Source organism: Eptatretus burgeri, chromosome 1 (assembly GCF_056783735.1).
Source record: "Eptatretus burgeri isolate ZD-2024b chromosome 1, Ebu_testis_v1, whole genome shotgun sequence".
Lineage (NCBI taxonomy): Eukaryota > Metazoa > Chordata > Myxini > Myxiniformes > Myxinidae > Eptatretus > Eptatretus burgeri.
This window is the reverse complement of record NC_140961.1, coordinates 139,403,057-139,427,074: the sequence shown is the minus strand read 5'-3', so window position 1 is coordinate 139,427,074 and position 24,018 is coordinate 139,403,057. Positions and strand designations below refer to the sequence as shown.

The 24,018-nt window shown below is 43.3% G+C and overlaps 1 protein-coding gene across 6 annotated transcripts in view; it reads left to right on the top strand.

Moving 5' to 3' along the window:
* MDC1 (mediator of DNA damage checkpoint 1) overlaps positions 1-24,018 on the top strand; it is a 103,561-nt gene that overhangs the window by 29,713 nt on the left and 49,830 nt on the right. For all 6 annotated transcript variants that reach the window (XM_085845018.1, XM_085845008.1, XM_085845028.1 and 3 more), the window contains 3 exons: positions 16,764-16,873; positions 18,531-18,618; positions 18,784-19,635. In XM_085845018.1, the coding sequence (XP_085701144.1) occupies positions 16,764-16,873; positions 18,531-18,618; positions 18,784-19,635 (1,050 nt within the window). The remainder of the gene's footprint in view (positions 1-16,763; positions 16,874-18,530; positions 18,619-18,783; positions 19,636-24,018) is intronic.

Here is a 24,018-nt window from a genome sequence, read left to right as displayed (position 1 = left end):
AAACAATGACAAGACATGTTGCTGCGGCCATTGATTTACCAAACCAATGACAAGACACGTTGCTGCATAGGCGTGGCTGATGGGGAAAGGGCGCCATAGTTACCGTGGCGTAGGAGTGGCAATGGTCAATGGCAGCGAATGTCATGGCAAGCAAAGACAGGGAGGTTAACTTGATTTTAATTTTGATTTTAATTAACTCTGTGTGTGGAAGTATCACAGCAGTTGTTACTTCAATGCAAGCAATAATTCGTGGAACGCATGTGAACATTCCGTACGGGCACACACCACTTCCGGATAGTGATGACTTACTGTATTCCAATAATTTCTCGATTTCTTATGCGCATTTATAGATAAACACAATGCCCCAATCCAGTCGTCGTTTACGAGACCGAAGGAATGGCCTGTCTGTTTGGGTCTGTTTGAATTTGGGTCTGTTTGAAAGTCTTTTTATCTTGCCAAAACGAAGTTTTTGCGAGATATGTTGGTCAGCTTGTATGTTTTTTTTTGTTGTTGTTTTTGTTTTTGTTTGTCTGTAATCACGTATAAAAAATTCTGCAGAGCACAGTTATCATTGGAAATTTTTGTAGCTTCGCATATCAGAGGCCTATAGAGGTCCCTTTCAGCGCACAAAATTTTGAAGTTCAAAGGTCAAGGTCACTTTGTCGCAAATCAGGGGAGTCGATGAAACCCTTATTTTTTGAGTAATTTTGATCAGATCGTCTTAAAACTTCATGGGAATATAGTTCATGGTCTGGCGCTCAGGTGATTAATTTTTGGTGGCGATTGGCCTTGACCTTCATATGTTTTTTTTTTTTTTTATCTTGCCAAAACGAAGTTTTTGCAAGATATGTTAGTCAGCTTGTATGTTTTTTTTTTTCTTTGTTTGTTTGTTTGTTTGTTTGTCTGTAATCACGTATAAAAAATTCTGCAGAGCACAGTTATCATTGGAAATTTTTGTAACTTCGCATATCAGAGGCCTATAGAGGTCCCTTTCAGCGCATAAAATTTTGAAGGTCAAGGTCAAAAGTCAAGGTCACTTTGTCGCAAATCGGGGGAGTCGACAAAACCCTTATTTTTTGAGTCATTTTGATCGGATTGTCTTCAAACTTCATGGGAATATAGTTCATGGTCTGGCGCTCAGCTGATTAATTTTTGGTGGCGATTGGCCTTGACCTTCATGGTTAGCACCTGAGGTCAAACATATTTGACCCCAAGGTCAAATTTTCAAGTTTTAGGAACCATATCGTGTAGTACCTCAAATTGAACACCTCGATGAGTGCTTTCTAGATATGTCAAGCTTGAGACATTATGACGTCATTTGGTGACGTTATGAGGCAAAAGCATATTTTTCATGGTTACTCTGTAGAACGATTCTCATCGGAATCTCTCGTAGGCAGATATTCCTCAAGGAGTCGCTCCTGGTGGATAGTAGCTCTGTTCACCTCAGTGTGACCTTAAAGAAGTTACATGTGGTCACCTTTTGGCAAGATACGGGTCACTCTGCGGGTGACATTGGTTTATTTTTTTTTTGTCTGTAATCACGTATAAATCACTCTGCAGAGCACAGTTATCATTGGAAATTTTTGCAACTTCGCATATCAGAGGCCTATAGAGGTCCCTTTCAGCGCATAAAATTTTGAATGTCAAGGTCAAAGGTCAAGGTCACTTTGTCGCAAATCAGGGGAGTCAACGAAACCCTTATTTTTTGAGTAATTTTGATCGGATCGTCTTAAAACTTCATGGGAATATAGTTCATGGTCTGGCGCTCAGCTGATTAATTTTTGGTGGCGATTGGCCTTGACCCTCATGTGTTTTTTTTTTGTTTGTTTGTTTGATTTGTAACCACGTATAAATCACTCTGCAGAGCACAGTTGTCATTGGAAATTTTTGTAACTTCGCATATCAGAGGCCTATAGAGGTCCCTTTCAGCGCATAAAATTTTGAAGGTCAAGGTCAAAGGTCAAGGTCACTTTGTCGCAAATCAGGGGAGTCGACAAAACCCTTATTTTTTGAGTAATTTTGATCGGATCGTCTTCAAACTTCATGGGAATATAGTTCATGGTCTGGCGCTCAGCTGATTAATTTTTGGTGGCGATTGGCCTTGACCTTCATGGTTAGCACCTGAGGTCAAACATATTTGACTCCAAGGTCAAATTTTCAAGTTTTAGGAACCATATCGTGTAGTACCTCAAATTGAACACCTCGATGAGTGCTTTCTAGATATGTCAAGCTTGAGACATTATGACGTTATGAGGCAAAAGCATATTTTTCATGGTTACTCTGTAGAACGATTCTCATCGGAATCTCTCGTAGGCAGATATTCCTCAAGGAGTCGCTCCTGGTGGATAGTAGCTCTGTTCACCTCAGTGTGACCTTAAAGAAGTTACATGTGGTCACCTTTTGGCAAGATACGGGTCACTCTGCGGGTGACATTGGTTTATTTTTTTTTTGTCTGTAATCACGTATAAATCACTCTGCAGAGCACAGTTATCATTGGAAATTTTTGCAACTTCGCATATCAGAGGCCTATAGAGGTCCCTTTCAGCACATAAAATTTTGAAGGTCAAGGTCAAAGGTCAAGGTCACTTTGTCACAAATCAGGGGAGTCAACGAAACCCTTATTTTTTGAGTAATTTTGATCGGATCGTCTTAAAACTTCATGGGAATATAGTTCATGGTCTGGCGCTCAGCTGATTCATTTTTGGTGGCGATTGGCCTTGACCCTCATGTGTTTTTTTTTGTTTGTTTGTTTGATTAGTAACCACGTATAAATCACTCTGCAGAGCACAGTTGTCATTGGAAATTTTTGTAACTTCGCATATCAGAGGCCTATAGAGGTCCCTTTCAGCGCATAAAATTTTGAAGGTCAAGGTCAAAGGTCAAGGTCACTTTGTCGCAAATCAGGGGAGTCGACAAAACCCTTATTTTTTGAGTAATTTTGATCGGATCGTCTTCAAACTTCATGGGAATATAGTTCATGGTCTGGCGCTCAGCTGATTAATTTTTGGTGGCGATTGGCCTTGACCTTCATGGTTAGCACCTGAGGTCAAACATATTTGACTCCAAGGTCAAATTTTCAAGTTTTAGGAACCATATCGTGTAGTACCTCAAATTGAACACCTCGATGAGTGCTTTCTAGATATGTCAAGCTTGAGACATTATGACGTTATGAGGCAAAAGCATATTTTTCATGGTTACTCTGTAGAACGATTCTCATCGGAATCTCTCGTAGGCAGATATTCCTCAAGGAGTCGCTCCTGGTGGATAGTAGCTCTGTTCACCTCAGTGTGACCTTAAAGAAGTTACATGTGGTCACCTTTTGGCAAGATACGGGTCACTCTGCGGGTGACATTGGTTTATTTTTTTTTTGTCTGTAATCACGTATAAATCACTCTGCAGAGCACAGTTATCATTGGAAATTTTTGCAACTTCGCATATCAGAGGCCTATAGAGGTCCCTTTCAGCACATAAAATTTTGAAGGTCAAGGTCAAAGGTCAAGGTCACTTTGTCACAAATCAGGGGAGTCAACGAAACCCTTATTTTTTGAGTAATTTTGATCGGATCGTCTTAAAACTTCATGGGAATATAGTTCATGGTCTGGCGCTCAGCTGATTCATTTTTGGTGGCGATTGGCCTTGACCCTCATGTGTTTTTTTTTGTTTGTTTGTTTGATTAGTAACCACGTATAAATCACTCTGCAGAGCACACTTGTCATTGGAAATTTTTGTAACTTCGCATATCAGAGGCCTATAGAGGTCCCTTTCAGCGCATAAAATTTTGAAGGTCAAGGTCAAAGGTCAAGGTCACTTTGTCGCAAATCAGGGGAGTCGACAAAACCCTTATTTTTTGAGTAATTTTAATTGAATCGTCTCCAAACTTTATGGGAATGTAGTTCATGGTCTGGCACTCAGCTGATTAGTTTTTGGTGGTGATTGGCCTTGACCTTCATGGTTTGCACCTGAGGTCAAACATATTTGACCCCAAGGTCAAATTTTCAAGTTTTAGGAACCATATCGTGTAGTACCTCAAATTGAACACCTCAATGAGTGCTTTCTCGATATGTCAAGCTTGAGACATTATGACGTCATTTGGTGACGTTATGAGGCAAACATATTTTTCATGGTTACTCTGTAGAATGATTCTCATCGGAATCTCTCGTAGGCAGATATTCCTCAAGGAGTCGCTCCTGGTGGATAGCAGCTCTGTTCACCTCAGTGTGACCTTAAAGAAGTCACACGTGGTCACCTTTTGGCAAGATACGGGTCACTCTGCGGGTGACATTGGTTTATTTGTTTTTTTTTGGGGGGGGGGGTTTGCATGTACGGCTACGCGAGAGCGAAGGAACGGCCTGTGTGGTTGTTGTTTCTGGCTCGCGGTTTGAAAGTTTTTTTTGTTGTTTTTTTTTGCACGTACGGCCACGCACTGGTACCATTGAAAGAGAGCACCCTGACTGATAGCCAGGTGGGATTTCAAAAGGGAATAGAAATGAGAGTTTGTGATGGATTTATACGAAAGAAGAAAAAATCTGTTCTTGTATTACATATACAGTACACAAGGACCCCGACATTCATGGGGGATATGTTCCGGGAAAACCCCACAAATGTTGAAACCGCGAATGTGGGGGGCATTGTTTCAATGGGAAAGGTTTCTGAGGATTTCCCGACCCGTGAAAAATCAATGAATGTCGGGGAAAATCTCATGAAAATACAGTGGAAATAGACGAAAATCCGTGTGTCGGGGTGAAATCCGTGAGTGTCGGGGTGAAATCCGTGAGTGTCGGGGTGAAATCCGTGAGTGTCGGGGTGAAATCCGTGAGTGTCGGGGTGAAATCCGTGAGTGTCGGGGTGAAATCCGTGAGTGTCGGGGTGAAATCCGTGAGTGTCGGGGTGAAATCCGTGAGTGTCAGAGTGAAATCCGTGAGCATATTGTCATTGCTGCATTGGAGACGAGGGGAATAACGTTATCGATTTGTGGCGGTTCCTGGTTCAAGAAAAAGGCCACAAATGGTAACGCCACCACCAAAATCAGGGAATTGGTACAATGCGGATAAGGGGGATAACATCATTGGTTCACAGCGGTTCCTGGTTCAAAGGGGAACGTTTTTGGTTCACGAGTCAGTAAGTGACCACTATATTCGTTATGGGTGTGTGTCTGTCTGTCTGTCTGTCTGTCGGTCTGTCTGTCTATCCCGAGCATAGCTCCGTGGGTTTTGATCCGATCCTGATAAAATTTGGGTAAAAGGTTTATATCATGATCTAGTGTGGTCTGCCAATTATGGGCGGAGCCACGCCCAAAACCGTGTTTTTAGGGGGTAGCCGATTTCAAGTTTCATCTTCTCCGAGGGGGTTTGTCGAATCTGGCAGGGGTTTCGGTATTTGGTTAGCCCAATGGCACCTGCATAGTTCCACAGAGCTCAATTTTTCATTTTCGTCCCAAGGTCAAGGTCACAAGATCACGAACTTAGAAAATTGCGAATTTTGACATAAAAATCATACGACCACCCAAACTTTGAGAGCTAGGATGACAATATTTTTTATGCATAATCTTGAGGTCATTCCCCACCTAAAGTCTTGAAACCATTTTGCTCTATCTCGAACACCTTGCCCGTGGCGCCCCCTTCAAATTTGTTTTTACGCTGATTTCATCAAAGTATCCATAATCCGATCAGTGCGAAATGCCATATAGCCTATATGACGTTATATTGTTCCTAGAATGTTCCAGAGGAAGTTTTGCACCAAAGGTCATAATCCTTGACCTTTGACCTTTAAATTTCACAAAGGTCAAATTTTCAAAGTTGTGGGAATTTAATCGGGTTTTCGACCTTCTTTGACGAACTAACTCCAATAAGCTATAGCACGTATCCTGTTTCCTTATTTGAATGTCCACAACTTTGTTTTGTGATCTTTAAAGGTTATGTAAAGGTCAAATTTTGAAAGTTGTTGAACGAAACCAGGTTTTCGACATTTTGCAGCTAATAACCTGTCAATCGTACAATATCAGAGATAATTATGTTCATCATTTTTATAACTTGGTCAAAAATTATCACATTGTCTCATCCTTGACTTCTGAAACAATCTACATCGTCAAATACCGCTCATGAACCATTGCCGTCTCCAGACTTGTTAAAGTTTAAAATGTTTTTGACCACAAATGCATGATTACGGTTTCATTAAAGATGCTTACAAATTAAAAAAACGACAACACCAGATCCGGTTTCCAATTTATTGAAGAATGCATTTTAAAGTCTCTTAACCGTACCGTACTATACTGCGAAACGAAAAACAACAACATCATGTACCGTTTCAATTTTTCTTAAACAAACACAGTACACGTAACTTTGCAAAATGATGAAGATGAAAAAGAAAAATTAAAAGCCATAGAATGGCTCATCTTTAGACGCCTCAAGTGAAAGTGCCGATGAGTCGTCGTCTGAGGCAGGTGAGGGCTCTGAGAGAGAGGCAGTAGAGGCACGACGAGCAGAAGAGGGTGCTGGTGGTGTCGAGGTGGAGGGACAAGGCTGTGTTATGCTCACGGCTCGTGGAAAAAAAAATCACCACGAAAACCGCGAATACGCGGGGCAATTTCCCACAAATGTAGGAGCATGTCGTAAATTATCAACCACGAATATGCGGAACCCACAAATGTTGAGGTCTGGGTGTATGTACTAGTAAAACGCTTTCTACAAAGTAAAACCTAAAAACAAGCTGATCGATGTAATTAAAATAAACAATCAGGGTAGCCATCATTAAAATGGGAATTGCAAACATCTATTTTATTCAATGTGCTGTATTGTGAACAAGAAATGGGACAACTAAATAGACTGAAGAGAGAAGTAAGACAAGGCTGCAGACTTTCACCAACTTTATTCAACATGTGCGTACAGTGAATTATTAGAAAATCCGAAGTATAAAAATTGTTGGCATGACCATCACCAAGTAACACAATGATGGCACAATGTTAATCACAGAGACTAAAGATTATTTTTAAATGATGATAACCAAGTTTACTCAAACAACCATCAACAGTATAGCATTAGATGAGAACAAAACAAAAGTCATGGTTACATATTGTTACGGACGCCGGTGGTCGGCCGCCAACCGACCGCTGTGACGGAGCTGCAAGTTGAGTTGGACCGACCGATCGCCCGGAATATAGATCGCCGCCCGGATAAGGTCGAGTCGACGGGTCCTTGTACAAGAACCGAAATACGCCAATGGGCAGAACACGTGGGGTAGGGTCGATTGCCAATCTTCAATGTACCTAAATACCCACGTGATCCAACTACCGGGGTATTCCACCCTCGACAGAACTCGTATGGAACAAACCGCCGAGGCGAGCCTGTCCCGTGCGTGATTCCGAGCGGCTTAATCACCGAGAACCGTCGGTCCAAATGTCCCCCTTTTACGGCAAACCAACGGCTTTCTAACTCCCAACACACGAAATGCTCTGTCAATGAAAGAATCGACGCGACGAGCTGAAAACATTTAACAATTGGGGTATTTATTAATAATAATGGGGAACTCGGGAAGCACGTAAGAGCAGAACTATTCCGACTATACCAAATGCAATGCAAAGATTTACAGCACACAAAGCACTTAACAATTTCCTTCTTATTAGACGGACACACGTACGCACACACACACACCCAAGTAATGGTGGCTGAGGCCTTTAATAACGAGCTCCAGCTCGGAGGACAGGTGAGCTGAAACCCAGAACCTATCTCGAACCTCTCCACCTCGTGTGGTTTTCAATTCGTTCGGACTCGGGCTCCAGCGAGAGCGAAGTGGACCCAATCGCCGTGAGCCGCAATCCTTCCCAAGTTCCAGCAAATCCTCCTGCGCTTCTCAACACGTGCTGGTGAGACGAGGCGTCGATCCTTCCCGTCGATGCGTCGCTTCCCCGAGGAACCACCTCCAATATGAGGTCGATGAGTCGCACCAAGCCGGGAACCAAACGGAGAACAAAGAGCTCCACGAACCAAGAAGAAGAAGAAGCCACCATTCACAGCTCGAGCCGAGCAACCGGCTCAACTTTCTTCCAAACAAAACAGCTCCCTAAAAAGCCTACCAAGCCAAGCAGGACCCGAAGATCTGCTGAACAACTCCGCTGCAGAAGCAAAAAGCTTCCGAAGGCCTCAACCCTAACCCAAGCCAAACAGGACCTGAAGGTCTGCTGAACGATGCCCCTCAACTCCGAACCTCTCTCTAAACAAAGGATCTCCTCTTATCCTTCTCCCCCCCCCTCCCCGGCGTGACTCATGCCCTCGTGATCCATCCCCCGCTCAACCATGGGTGGGAGGGAGTTGTTGACGTCATGAATCACGGGACGGAACGGCTCTTCTTCCTCTTCGCAGAAGAGGGGGAGGGATGTCTCCATTGTTCGCTCCCCAACTATTAAATCGATCCGCAGTGCATCGAATCGATTTCTGAACATTTAAACAATGGAAGGTGAGCTATCTCGGGAACAAGCACTTATCGACCTAGCTGACTAAAGGAACCTGTATGTTGTGTGCAATCGAATTCCAAATTCGTAACAATATACTGTATATCAATAAAAATGAGACTATTTGATGCAAAATTAAAATTGTCAAATAACTGGACCAGGTTACAGAATAAGAATAGTTCCAAGGTTGCTGGATAACAGAGGCTGCAAGGTACATCAATGATATCATGTTTGTACCATATCCTAATGCTGTGTCAACTGTGCTTTCCCGCTGACGGACCTCTGGTAGCTTGTACATGTTGCTGCGTTTGGGCTTGGGGAGTAACTGCTGAAATCTACATGTCCGGGTTCTTCCCGACATCTTTGTTCTTTGTTCCTTTCACACTCCTTTCCACTTTTTTCACATTTCTCTTTATTCATTCTAATTCCTGCTTTTTCTTTTTCTTTTGCTCTCTATTTCTCTCTTTCGTTATCTATCTGTCGAAGGAGAAGTGAATTCTTGCAGAAAGTTTTTTTTTTTTTTTTTTTTTTCTCTCTCTCTAAGACCCACTTGGCTGCACTTGGATGGGGTTCAGGGTAGTGGAGTAGTGACTGTGAAACCCCAATCCTGTCCAGGTTCATCCTGATGACTCCATCTTTGCTCTTTACTTCTTCGGATTCCTTCTGATGACTACATTGTAGTATTTGGTCTTCCTTTTGATTGGAATGATCAGTCAAGCAAAAGATGCTTTTGGGGCCAACAAAGAATGGGAATGAATTCAAAATTTCATCGAAAAACAGCTGCTTTGTTGTTACATATTTTATGTTTTAATCAACGGTTGCAAGAGCTGGACTTTGTCAAAGGAATCTACAATGAAAAATACATCTGTTTGAGTGGTGGTGTTATCTCAAAGTACTGAACATCAGTTTGTTTGGTAAAATACAGTATGTTTTTTTTTGGCGTACAAGTCAAATTGGCTAATTTCCCCATTTTTCTTTCCTTCATGCAAAGATAAGTCGATTTGGAGTACAAGACAAAGGTAGATCAACTTACGGTAGTTAGCAAACTGTCAGTCAGAACAGTCGAGGTGTTTAATTCCTCCCTGACACACACACACAACACATCGCAAGCAACAGTCCTTCAAGGGTCATGAATATTAATGAGCTGTTCTGTGCATATTGTTTGAATTACTTTTTTGGGATTTTTTCTTTCCATGAGCCGTGAGCATAACACAGCCTTGTCCCTCCACCTCGACACCACCAGCACACTCTTCTGCCTGTCGTGCCTCGACTGCCTCCCTCTCCGCGCCCTTACCCGTTTGAATCACTTTTTCTGGGATTGTTGACGACCTTTCGGATAATTCGGAATGTAAATAGTTTTTCAACATGTTTGTTGTAGCATAGATGTACAGAATCGTTATCAGCACTGGCTTATAATGTATTACATTTTGTCGCAGTTCACCAATGCTTAATACACATGGACCATCCATCCATCCATTAGGACCATACTCTGTGCACAGCGTTGGTGCTGCTTAAACAGTCTCCTTGGCTATTGGGCACAATCCTGGATGGATCGCCACTCCGACACAGGATACCAGCAAGCTGGCACTCATTTTGCCGACCTCGGAAGGATGACGGACTGAGTCAAACCCACCTGGTATTAATTGAACAGCCAAGCGGGATTTTAACTCAGAACCCTGGGAACCTAAGCCCACCACTCTCGCCATTAAGCCAACACCAGGCGTACACATGAACACCTGACACTTATTGTAATACAAGCACATTTTAATCCATGAAAGAGCTTAATCACTGATCACTGTGTTTTAAATTAACAATTATATAATTTATTTAATAAAATGTTGCACTTTGCCATTTTTTATCCCCCGCCGCGTGGCGGAAGGGGGATATTGTTGTCACCCGGGTCGTCCGTCCAGCTGTCCGTCCGTCCGGCTGGCTGGGCGTCAACATTTATCGCTGTGAGTGCGATAACTCATAAACTGTTCGCCATATCGATTTGAAATTTGGGTCACACATGTACCGCCTGAAAAGGAAGAACCCTATTGATTTTGGGCATGGCCGGATCCAAGATGGCCGACTGGGGCGGTCGTCCGGCTGGCTGGCAGGGGCGTTAACATTTATGGCGTCAACATTTATAGCTGTGAGTGCGATAACTCATAAACTGTTCGCCATATCGATTTGAAATTTGGGTCACACGTACCACCTGAAAAGGAAGAACCCTATTGATTTTGGGCGTGGCCGGATTCAAGATGGACGACCGGGCCAGCCATCTTGACAAAATGTTTTTTGTAATAAATGGAAAACCGCTTATCTGATTTCAATTATTTTTCAATGGCGGGGGATTCCCCATCTCTGATGGTATATTTTTATCCCCGCCGCGTGGTGGAAGGGGGATATTGTTGTCACCCAGGTCGTCCGGCTGTCCGTCCATCCGTCCGGGCGTCAACATTTATAGTTGTGAGTGCGATAACTCATAAACTGTTCGCCATATCGATTTGAAATTTGGGTCACACATGAACCACCTGAAAAGGAAGAACCCTATTGATTTTGGGCTTGGCCGGATCCAAGATGGCCAACTGGGGCGGCCATCTTGAAAAAAATGTTTTTTGTAATAAATGGAAAACCGCTTATCTGATTTCAATTATTTTTCAATGGCGGGAGATTCCCCATCTCTGATGGTATATTTTTATCCCCCGCCGCGTGGCGGAAGGGGGATATTGTTGTCACCCATGTCATCCGGCTGTCCGTCCGTCCGGGCGTCAACATTTATAGCTGTGAGTGTGATAACTCATAAACTGTTCACCATATCGATTTGAAATTTGGGTCACACATGTACCACCTGAAAAGGAAGAACCGTATTGATTTTGTGCATGGCCGGATCCAAGATGGCCGACTGGGGCGGCCATCTTCAAAAAAAATGTTTTTTCGTCATATCGATTTGAAATTTGGGTCACACATGTACCACCTGAAAAGGAAGAACCGTATTGATTTTGTGCATGGCCGGATCCAAGATGGTCAACTGGGGCGGCCATCTTGAAAAAAATGTTTTTTGTAATAAATGGAAAACCGCTTATCTGATTTCAATTATTTTTCAATGGCGGTGGATTCCCCATCTCTGATGGTATATTTTTATCCCCCGCTGCGTGGCGGAAGGGGGATATTGTTGTCACCCACGTCATCCGGCTGTCCGTCTGTCCGGGCGTCAACATTTATAGCTGTGAGTGTGATAACTCATAAACTGTTCACCATATCGATTTGAAATTTGGGTCACACATGTACCACCTGAAAAGGAAGAACCGTATTGATTTTGTGCATGGCCGGATACAAGATGGCCGACTGGGGCGGCCATCTTCAAAAAAAATGTTTTTTCGTCATATCGATTTGAAATTTGGGTCACACATGTACCACCTGAAAAGGAAGAACCCTATTGATTTTGGCCGTGGCCGGATCCAAGATGGCCGACTGGGGCGGCCACTTGAAATAAATGTTTTTTGTAATAAATGGAAAACCGCTTATCTGATTTCAATTATTTTTGGTTACTACGTTCCTCACCCCTGGGGAACTTTTTCGAGATGATGACCAAATGGTGTCTTGTTTCCAATTCTCCTCCCTCATTATCTGGAATATGTATGACCATTTTCATTCAATGGTGGGGGATTCCCCATCTCTGATGGTATATTTTCATTTATGCAATTCAATGTCTTAATTTGTAGATAAGTACAGGGTGAGTAAATAAGTATCAGGACACGGTTTTAGCTGCTTATACAAGATTTGTTTATGCCAGAAGAACCAGAAGCCCGAGGAGTAACAACTTATTGCAGTGATACATAATAACAGGAGCAATAATAAAATATTACAGTAATACTACTTAATTACAATACCTCCTTAGACATCAAGTGCATCCATATGGTGTCCGCCATTGTCATGGCACAAGATAACTTTTCTCCACGTGCGATGTGAAAATCGACGCAAAATACCATTTGTCATGGTGCCAAATGCTTCCGAAACGCATTGTTTCAGTTCATCAACATATGCCATGCGATGTTCTGCACCCTTTTTTGTAAACATGTTCTGCAAACAAATCTTGTATAAGCAGCTAAGACTGTGTCCTGGGACTTATGACTCGCCCTGTAGATTCTGAGTACAAGTCAAGGCCCAAAAGGACTTCCAGGGGAAAAAGTATCAACTGATACGGTAACCAACGGAGAGGGTCGAGATAAGATGAAAAGTGGCTTGAACTGTATAAACAGCATGTCGTGCAGGAGTCGAATCGAGAGATCTCCTTAAACATATTGGAAGGCTGCATGATGAGAAAAAGGATGAGGGATGTCAAAGATAAATGTTGATGGACAGTATCGGAGATTGGATGATAATCCATAATCGCATTTAAATTAAGAGGATAGCTGAAAATCAGAAGTGCTGTCTCGTCATGAAAGCCAATCTTCATATTATTGAAGAAGGCACATGATTATATCAATGCTCGTGCTTGTGGTGGTGTTGCACCCCGTCAGGAGTGTCCTTTCACATAGCCCCCCCCACCCCTTCACCCAAATCCATATGGAATATTTGTACATCTGTATCATTCACCCGTCCCCTGTGCAGCAGGAGACGTGTGTGTGTGTGTGTGTGTGTGTGTGTGTGTGTGTGTGTGTGTGTGTGTGTGTGTGTGTGTGTGTGTGTGTGTGTGTGTGTGTGTCCGTCCGTCCGTCCGTCCGTCCGTCCGTCCGTCCGTCCGTCCGTCCGTCCGTCCGTCCGTCCGTCCGTCCGGGCTGTAACTTTTTTTTATCATTTGAGCTATTGTCATCAAATCTTCAACAAAGCTTTATTATGATAATATAGAGAAGACAAATGAATAATTTCGTCAAATTCTACAACCGTTAAACCTCACCTCCCCATAGACCGATTCTTTCCAAGTTTCCAGTTTTGTCCTTCCCAACAGTTTGTGACTCTATCCACCTTCTCCAATCCCTGCATCCTCCCCTAGACCTCATTCTTCCCCACATCCCTTATTTCTCTCATTTTACCTCTATTTTGTCCCTCAACCCTGCTGTTGGTGTGTTTCCCCTTCCCCCTTCTTTCCCCTATTCCTTTTGTTCTGTTACATTCCGATCCATTCGATGTTCTAACTCCTCCACGAGCCTCAACTTTGTATACAAATAAAGAAAAGAAAAAAAGGTAATCACATAAAATCTTAAATTTTCATACAATTGACCTGAAATTTTAAGAATTTGCATATTGGTTCACTGAATTGATTCACCAATCAAAAGGGAGAAAACAATTTATTTTTATTTTTCAATCAGAAGGTAAAGGCCGCATAAAATCGTCAATTTTCATCCGATCAATTTGACATTTGACCAGGGTTTGCATATCGGGTCATTGAATTGGTTCACTAAAAAAAATAAAAAAATACGCTGGAAGCAGATTGGTTTGAGGTCAAACGGTCGTGGTCACAAAATCGTCCATTTCCATCTGATTGACTTGAAATTTGAGCAAGATTTGCATATTTGGTCACTGAAACCGACTGCTTTTAAGGTCAAGGTCACCGAAATTTTTTTTTTTTAATCTCTATTCGTCATGTTTAGCATACGAAAGAAGAAGTCCAAATACAAAGCGGACACGGATGGGCTTTGCATTTTTAGATGCTTTCTCGTTCTCTTTGCAGTGCCTCGTCTACGCGTGTGGTTGATTGTGTTTGAGTTTGAAGCACCCTTAACTTTGCTGATTGTGTTTTAGGTCCCCTCATCCAAATTTTATTGCACTTTATTTTCTTGATCTGTGGTGACTTCAACTGCTGGCTTGACATCGGTCCTCATACCATGCACTGTGAATGGTATTGTTGTCACGGCCTTTTGTGACACTTCAGGTCTTACCTAATCTGTTGTATTTCACACTTGCATCCCACTTTCAGCTGAACGTAATTATGAACGATTTCCCCTCCAAACGTTCCTGGTGTTCCTTGACTGAAAATTTCTGTATCTTTCATGGTCTTCAGATGAAACCAAAGTGCTGCCATATCTGATAGTTCATTTGGGCACATTTGTCTGACCTGCAGTCTGCCATCTCTTCCAATGATTGATCCACTCATCTGTTCGTCTCTGTACATAGATATTGCTTGGAACTTGTTTTTCCTCCTGCCTCTCACCTTTCTCGGCTTCACGCTGTGGAAACCAAGGCATTTAGGATCAATGGTATCTCCCGCGATGAGGCTGTCTTTGGGTCTCTCACTCTCACCACAGGCAGGTCAGTGGTCTTTCTGTCTTATACCATCTCCTCTCCAGTCTCGCACCCCCCCACCCCCGCTCTGTCTGAGATGATGTCCCCCCATCCCACCCCCATATTTCCACAGGGTGCTCAAGGTCTGCCAACAACCCCCTTCTCGTAAAACTACCAAAATCAAGAATCACTGCTCACCTTCACTCTTTCATTCCTCTTTTTTCCCACCTTTGGAATTAACTCCCACACTCTCTTCAATCCCATTCTTCCCTCCAGGTCTTCAAAGCAGCTGTTCACCTCCATCTCTTATCTTCTCCCATCCAAAACCACAATCTTTTCTACCCCCATTAATCCACCCAAACCCACCTTCTTCATATTCCCTGCTTTCCTTCCTTCCTGTAGTGTCCATATTGTTTACCCCATGTACCCTGTCCCATCCCTCTCCATTCCATGGTTCTCCTAATGTCTCTGTTCCCCACTGTTTTATGCTTTCCTCTCCCACCCCTCTTGTCTCCTGTGCCCCTTGTTATAAGTTTTGTGTGTTGGCTCTCATATGAGCTTCGTCATTACATATTAAAATAGATATATATTATTGCTACAACTATTCATGTGGTAAAGAAATTGCTGGAATGCTGATTGCCTTATCTCTGTCTTTGTGGAAAAGGTCAAGGTCTCTAATCCCTCTCTTCTGATTGGTACCCATCCTTGCTCTTTACTGAAAATTCCATCCAGCATGTGAGCCCCGACCCACTACCCTCCCCTCGATGGATAATAAAGATCCCATGGCATACTTTGCGAAAGGTAGGCAAGCCTGCTCTAACCTACATGGGGAACGGCATCAATGGCACAGCCACACCCCTAGCAAATGATGCTACCCACAGCCATGTGCTGCATACAAAAGAAGAATGAGCTCTCCCACCTCCTCCTTCCCCGACTACCGCAACAAAAGTAGAGAAATTCCTACTTCGTCTTGACTCATCCACAGCCATTGACTCTGACAATATTGGTGATTTTAACACTCAAGACTATATATCTGTTATTTTGAAGATCATTCTGTGGATGGAACCTGCATGGAGAATTGTCAAGCTCAACCCATCATAAGAATCGTATCAAAGCTGACCCTCTTAGTTTCAGGTAAGCCTTCTGTCCGAACATAAGCTAAGTAATAGAATCAATAATTCCAGCAGATCTCAAAATTCATCTCCAATCATCAGTTTGACCTCTGTCCAGGTCATTCCATCCTGGACTTGCTACTGCTTCAATGTCAAAAATATGCCTGGTGTTGGCTTAATGGTTTGGGTGGTGGGCTTGGGATCCTAGGATCCCAAGTTCAAATCCCACTCGGCTGTTTAATTAATACCAGGTAGGGTTAACTGTCTGTCTGTCATCCTTCCGAGGTCAGCAGAATGAGTGCCAGCATGCTGGTATACTGTGTCGGAGTGGCGACCCGTCCAGGATGTGTCCAATAGCCAAGGAGACTGCTTGGGCAGCACCAACGCTCTGTACAGAGTATGATCCCAATCTATCTATCTATCTCTCTCTATATCTCTATTTCTCTATATATATCTCTATCTCTATCTTGACATTCTCCAATAATTTAATTGTCTTACACCCCATCATGATTTCCAAACTGTCAGCTCATGATATCCAGAGTCCTCTTCTGGACTGGCTATTGCATTTCCTGTGTATTTGGAAGCAGTGGGTTGCTTTGGCTGTTCCCATGCTGTTTCGCTTGAGACGGCATTGAACAGAAAAAGAGGTTTGGAGGAAACGCAGAAAGCTGCAAGTAAGAAAATTTGGTTTGGTCGGATTTATGGGGATAGACAAGATCACAGGGCAGGATGTGAGGCCCTCAATTTTTATTTATTTATTTTTACCCCTTTTTTCTCCTCCATATCCTTTCCCTCCCCTTTTGTTGCTCTAATTGATACCCAGTGTTGTTGAAATTTTCTCCTTTCTCCTGGTCAATTCCCATTCTCCTTTTTCATCCTCTGTTAATTTTTATTTTGCTCGTTTGGTTGCATCTGTGCCACGAGGACATGGTTTGTTCATGTTTTTTTCTGTGCGTTTTATTTTTTTTATTATTATTAACATGCCATTCATACTCCAGGAAACCTGTCAGCATTACCAAATGGCGGCATGTCTCAGGTTATTCCCGTACAAAGATCTCCTTGCTACCTGGCAGACGAGCCAACTCAACAGTTTTTACCTGTAGAAAAGGTGGGTTTGGATTAACTTCACTTTTGTAGTTGTTCTTAACAGTAGTACCAGGCATTCAAGCAATTCGCTGAAGCAGTCGAGTAAAACCTGGACATAGAAAAGATTTGAACAAGCCGGTAGGCGGCCATGGGTCGCCGAGCATCCGATGACCTTTGACCCCTGATCGGAGTTAATCTAGTATTAAGTACTTACGAAATTGCAATCGAATCGGTTAACCCGTGTATGAGCAAGGGGGCTTTGAATGGTCATTTTGCCCGAACAATGCACTCATTGACCTTTGACCCCTGACTTTACCGAGATAGATCAATATGTCCTGAAGCAAAGTTGTAGTACTCATTGAGTACTATGTACCTATGAACTTTCATTCGTATCGGTTAATCCGTGTAGGAGCAAGGGTGCCTTGAATGGTAATTTCACCCAAAAATGCACTTATTGACCTTTGACCCCTGACCTACTCGAGATAGGTCATTATGCAAATGAGCAAAGTTGAAGTACTCATTACGGTCGATAAGCATGTAAAGATTCATTCGATTTGGTTCAACCATCTTGGAGCGAGTGGACTTTGAATTTTCAGCGGGAATGCTCAATGGCCCTCGGACACCCAAGTTGAGAGGGTTACCATTTGGAAACTATAAGATATAGAAAAAAAATGGATGTCATATAGCGGATAGAGAATCACCTTAAGATTATGCATACCAAATCTCATCGAGTATCAATCTAATCTTGGTATCAATTTGAATGAAAAGTACCAAAAATGCGGTTTGATATCGGAAATCCCCAAAGTTCGAGGGGGTGCTGTGGGTGAACAAAGATATAAATCGAAAATCCGGCTCGATCTTTTGTGCACAATGCATTCCAGATGATTAGTGTGAATTTTCATGACCTTCTGACCATAATCCTCGGAGGAGTAGCATTTGGCGCGAAGGCACCTCCAGCTCTCGCATATTATCGATTTTTACCCTTTGACCCCTGACCCAAGCAATATCGGTCAATATGTCCAGAGGCAAAGTTGTAGTACTCATTGCGTGCTATGAACCTGCAAAGTTTCATTCGGATCGATGCACTCACGTGGTCGCTGGGGGGCCTTCAATTTTCGCCAATTTTCGAGCATACCCCATTTGTAGGGGGCGCTGCGGGTAAACTATTCCATATATTGAAAAATGTGAATATATTTCGTAGAGCATCACCTGTAGATGATGCATGCCAAATTTCATAAGCCTACGTGGGATAATGGCTTTCGGAATGGATTTCGCGTGAACGGTACCGATTTTGAAGGTTTTTCAGTTGTTGCTAGGGAACCAAAGCGTCCCAAGCAACCATCACAATTTCCAAAGCACTAGCTCATAAGATGTACCGACCACCTGAGTTTGGTCAAAATCGGCCCACGTTTACTACCAATTATGCTGATGACAAACGAACAAACATCCAAACAAACAGACAGAATTACTGACAATAAGGGTCACCTATTTCGGCGACCCAATAACAAGCAATGGAGCACAAGCATGTTGCTTCACCTCCTGATAAGCCAAGTGATGAACGATTCAATCTGGAGATTAAATTGCACGTGTAAAATGTTTCTTTCAAAAGTATATGTATGTACACTCACATTTTGAGATAAGCTTTCGACAATTTCTTGAGCCATTGTGTTGCTTGGCAGCCTCAAACGACCACGTACGCCTTGGTGTCCGATGAAGCGACACAAAAATATGAACTCGATGATCTTGAGAACAATGGGTCGGTGCCAGGTGAGTCCAGGGTGTTTCAAACGCTGGTTGAAAACTTGTCTCAATAGAAATTGTGTGTTGTCCTCATCCCTGTACTTTTATTCACAGTAAACTCGTGCAGTACCATCATTTAATTTGCCTCAAAATGTCTTTCTCTGTAAAGTGCTGTCTTTTCCCACGTTGCAGTCCCTCGTGGCATCTCTGAAGAATATAAAGAACCTCAAGCTCTCACTGCCATTCCTGGGAGCAAAGAAGCAATTGAGTGTCCCGTGGGAAACCAGAATCTCTCAATAGCAGCAATGGGAAACCATGGAATGGATGTTTCAACAACAATTGATAAGGAAATAAACATTGTGATGAATGATGAAGCACAACTATCAGAGAATCATTTTGAAAGGAGCATTGATCCAAACGTAGGAGAAGTAACTGAAACCCAAAAGATTACCATGAAGCGTGAACTGCGTGACATCGGTTGCACAAGTTTGCGAGAATGTAAAAAAGATCACACCGATGAAAGACAAAATCCCCCAAAGTTTATTGATCATTCTGTTGACGAAAGCTTGAGAAACATGGTGGTGCAGCTTCCTCAGGAAAATGATGTCACAACTGTAGATCCTCCTGAGGTTGACGGTCCCAGACGAGCTGCTGCGTCAGAAACTAAACATGAGGAGGGTACTGTGGATGGAGCTGGTGTGACACAAGAAGAGGGAGGTATGCATGTTGAGGAGGTACAAGTCGAGGAGGGAAATTTGAATGAAGGTGCTGATATGCAAGCTGAAGTGAAGAAAATGGACAGCATCACTGGAAGTCAAAGAAAGGAGGACAGTGCTGTTGGAGGCAGTTGGAGTGGTGCAGAAGAAGGAAGTGGTAGTGGAAACCACCAGGGTGGAGGGATAAAAGTGAGTGGTGATGGAGGCAGTCGGCCCCAAGATGAAAAGAATGTCCATGGGGACTGTGGTTTCCAAGAAGCAGAAATTGCTTGTGCAAAGGAAATGCACCAAGTTGGCAGCAAGGAGGCCAAGACCCAATCCAATCGAGGTTGGTACGAGATGTATTAAGAAATGCACATATTTGCATGAAAGATTTCAGTGGTTGTCTCATTTTGTTTTAAACATTTGATGGCTTAACCGACATCTTCTGGTTTCAAACGTCCCATAAAATTTGGCAAATGTTTTTTTAAAAAGTGCAACAAACAACAACAGCATGAAGTTAAATTCCACCACACGTTAACGGAATGATTGAATAACATTCTCTAGTCTGTACTGCTAATGTAGTGTGGATGTACTGTGGTGTGGATTTTTAAGTCATCAAGATTCTGTACTGGGAGAGTAGAAAGCTTGTAAAAAATTATGTGTGTTATATATGAGGCCCGGCGAGGAGGAGTGATGTAAGCGACATTTTTTAATGATATGATGATGATAGGCTCGGATGATAGGGTAAGGGTTAAAATAGTGCTATATGGCATTAACTCCAAAATGGCCGATGTGGCGCTTACATCACTCCTCCTCGCGGCACCTCATATGTATTGTGGTGTTCAACTTGGGAGCACTGAAGGTTCACTACAAATGCTTTGGCTCAGCTGGAAGTATCAATTAAAAAGGTGGAGTGGGAGAGAGTGATAGTGAGGAGTGAATAGATAGCAAATTCTCTCCTCCTTCTTTTTAGGGTACCAAGCCTTTCAGGCTGGGTAACCTATTGTTTTTCTTTTGTTTATTACTTGCAAAATCGAAGATTTTTAAAAAGTATATTGGTCAGTCGATTTTGTTATTACTTGGCAAAAAATTTTTTTCGCCAACTTTGTTGGTCTGTCGTGTTTGTCTATCTGTCTGTCTGTCCGTTTGTCTATTTGTTTGTCACACAATTTTGGCCACAGTTTTGAAGCAATCATTCTGAATTTTTTTGTGTGTGTAGGTGACCAGCCAAGGACAGCAATGCTTAATTTTGGTGAAGATCTAAATCCAGATCTGGATCTGAGAATTTCTTAACTGATTCTTCACCATTGAGAGATGGGGCCAAAAACGATATATAGCACGATATCTCAAAAGGTTATAGATGGATTCACACTAAACTTGGTGGACCGATTGGGAATGCCACGAGGAAGAATTGATTCAGTTTTGGTGAAAATCCGAATCTAGATCTGGATACAACATTTATTTAATTTTTAATGATTCTTCACCCTTGAGAGATAGGGCTAAAAACGATATTGCATGTAATCTCAAAAAGTTATGGACGGATTCGGATTAAACTTGGTGGACGTGTTGGGTGTGTGACAAGGACCAATTCATTCGATTTTTTTTTGAAAGTCCGGATCCCGATCCGAGAATTTTTCAAGTGATTCTTCACCATTGAGAGATTGGCCCAAAAACGATATATACCACGATATCTCTAAAGGTTATAGATGGATTCCGCAGAAACTTGAACAGTTTGGGAATGCCACCAGGAAGAGTTGACTCAATTTTGGTGAAGATCCGAATCCAGATCTTTATACGATAATTATTTAATTTTTGGTGAGATTTAATATACGATAAGAGATGGTGGTGAACAGCTATTTTGAAGACCTGGAGGGAAGAGTGGAATTGAAGACTGTGTGGAAGTTTGTTCCAAAGATGGGGAAAAAGAGGAATGAAAGAATGACGGTGAGCAGCGATTCTTGATTTTGGTAGTTTCACCAGAAGGGGGTTTCTGGCGGACCTTGAGCGCCCTGCGGAAATATGGGCAGGACAAATGGCAAACAGAGTGGGGGGGGGGGGGAGGCCGGAGAGGAGATGGTAGAAGACAGAAAGACCACCAACCTGCGTGGGGAGAGAGAGTGACAGACCCAAAGCCAGCCTCATTGCAGGAGATACCAATGATCTTAAATGCTATTGTTTCCACAGCGTGAAGCCAAGAAAGGTGAGAGGTGGGAGCACCAGCCCAGAGGGGAGAACAGTACTCCCGCAGGCTGTAGATGAAAGCTTTGTACGTGGTCAGGAGCTCAGGTGTGCCAAGGAAGGACCTTGAAAGAGGGAGGATGCCCAATTGGCGACTGGCTTTGGAGGCCAGCTTGAAGATGTGGCTTTCCTTGGGAAGATCATGACCGATAGTGAGGCCCAAAAGTTTGAATGAAAGGACTTCTTCAAGAGGATTGTTGAGAAAGTAGATTGGCTGGGGAGGGGGGGGGAGTGGGTTCCAGTCGGTCCTTTCAGAGAGACATAGTGACAGTGTGAGACTTGTCGGGATTGAAAGACATGTTCCACGTGTTGGACCAGCTTGTGATTTTATCCAGATCTGCAGACAGCGAAGAAGCTGCTGCTTGCCGATCTGAGGGATAAAAGATGGCATGGCAGAGGGTGGAGTCATCAGCAAAGAGATAAAGAGGATTTTCCAGAGAGTTTGAGAGATCATTGATGAAAAGGACAAAAAGCACTGGACCCAGAACACTGCCTTGAGGAACTCCAGCCTGGACAGGAAGAGGGGATGAGAGAATTCCATGAAGGGCCACACGTTGACTGCGACAGGAGAAGAAGTCTTCGAGCCAAGGGTGGAGATTGCCTTGGATACCATAGGAAGAGAGTTTGGTGAGCAAGACAGGGTGCCATACCGTATCAAAACCACATGATATGTCTAGGGAGATGGCTCTGATCTCATGTCTGGCATTGAGGGCCTCCATCCATTGTTGGGAAAGCAGGAGCAGCAAGTCCAGAGTAGAGTGACCTGGTCTGAAAACAAATTTATGATCGGAAATCAAGCCATTGGAGAAGAGGAAGGATTTAATGTCGGAAGCGATGATCGATTCCATAACCTTGCTGATGATTGGGAGAAGACTGATTGGTCTCTCATTGCAGGGATCTGTTTTTGCACCTGTTTTATGCAGGGTGGTAATGTTTGCTGATTTTCTTGCAGTTGGCAGACGACATTGAGCAAATTAGAGGGTGAATAGAACAGAGAGCGGGTGAGCAAGAGCAGCAGAGCAGGTTTTTAGGACACGTGGACTGATGCAGTCTGGACCTGTTGCAGAATCTAAGTCGATGTTTGACAGCAAGCTCTCCACCTTGTCAGGAGAAAAGGACACAGAGTCCAGGAACAGCTGGGTGTGACTGGGTAAGGTGGGTACAAAAAGCGATGGGTTTGGAACACAAGATTTAGAAGCAAACATAGAGTTTAGGCATTCAGCCTTTTCACGTGCTGTGTCAGCTGTGCGGCCATTTGAGGTAAGGAAGGGATGGAGGGGGCAACCTACACCAGAAATAGACTTAACTAGACGCCACCAGGATTTGGAGGAGGTAGAGGTTTGAGAGTTCAGACAAGATGAGAAAGATGTTGTTTCCTGACTCTCCTGAGGGTAAACACACACTTCTTCCGAGCTTTGTGGAAGGAACTGTGATTGCCTTCAGTTGGATTTCCTTCCATGAGGCGAGGGCAAGTTGATTCAGGACAACCGCCTCACCACAAGCTTCAGTGTTCCATGGGCAGAAGGAAGGGTAGGACACCTGAAGACGAGATGAGATAAATCTGTGCATGAGAGAGAGCAAGTTTCTTTGAAAGAATTCCCAGGATGAGTTGATGTCAGAGGTAGTTGAGATGGGAGACCAGTCTCTGAGTTTGATGGCTGCTTGAAGACACTGCCAGTCGGTATGAGTGAAATGCCAGACTCGACGACGCTGAGGTGGTTCTCTAATCACAGCCAGAGATGTCTACTTTGACAAGCATGTCGTCAGATGAACCAATTGCAGCGGATGAAGTACAGCAGACGTTTTCTGGGAAATTGGTCAAAATGAGGTCAAGAAGAGATGGAGTACCGTTGGTTGAGATCTTTTTCGGGAAGTTGACAGATTGAATCAGTCCCAATGAATCGCAGAAGTCTTTTGCTGAAGAGCCATGGCAGGTGAGAGAGATGCCCACACCCAGCAAACTGGCATGATGGTAATTGAAGTCATCACATATGAGGAAGAGAGAGTTGGGATGAGAGGATAGAAGTTGGTCCATCTTTTCGGCAAGCGAGGTCTAAATGGAGTCGTCACTGTTTGGTGGGCCTTACAACACACACATAAACACGAGGTGAGAGTGGAGGGGAAGCCGTAGCCAGAGGTATTCCTTGGGGTGTGGGTTAGTGAGGGCAGTGCATGGAGAGTGAGGAATGGAGTTTTTGATGAAGAGAGCAACTCCGCCGCCAGGACGAGGCTCAGGTCTGTCATACCGCAGGAGGGAGTAACCAGGGAGAGATACCATTGCTGCATATCGGGTGAAAATGATAACTTCACAAGTCGCATGGTTTGGTGGCCATCTTGGATAGAAAAACACACCTCATCTGATTAACACAAAACCTCACAAGTGTGATCCCCTCCCAATTTAGAGGCATCATGTAAATTTATGATGTCATAGGTCACGTGGTTCGGCAGCCATATTGGATTGAAAATTCAAAACTTTTCAAGCTTCTCCTCC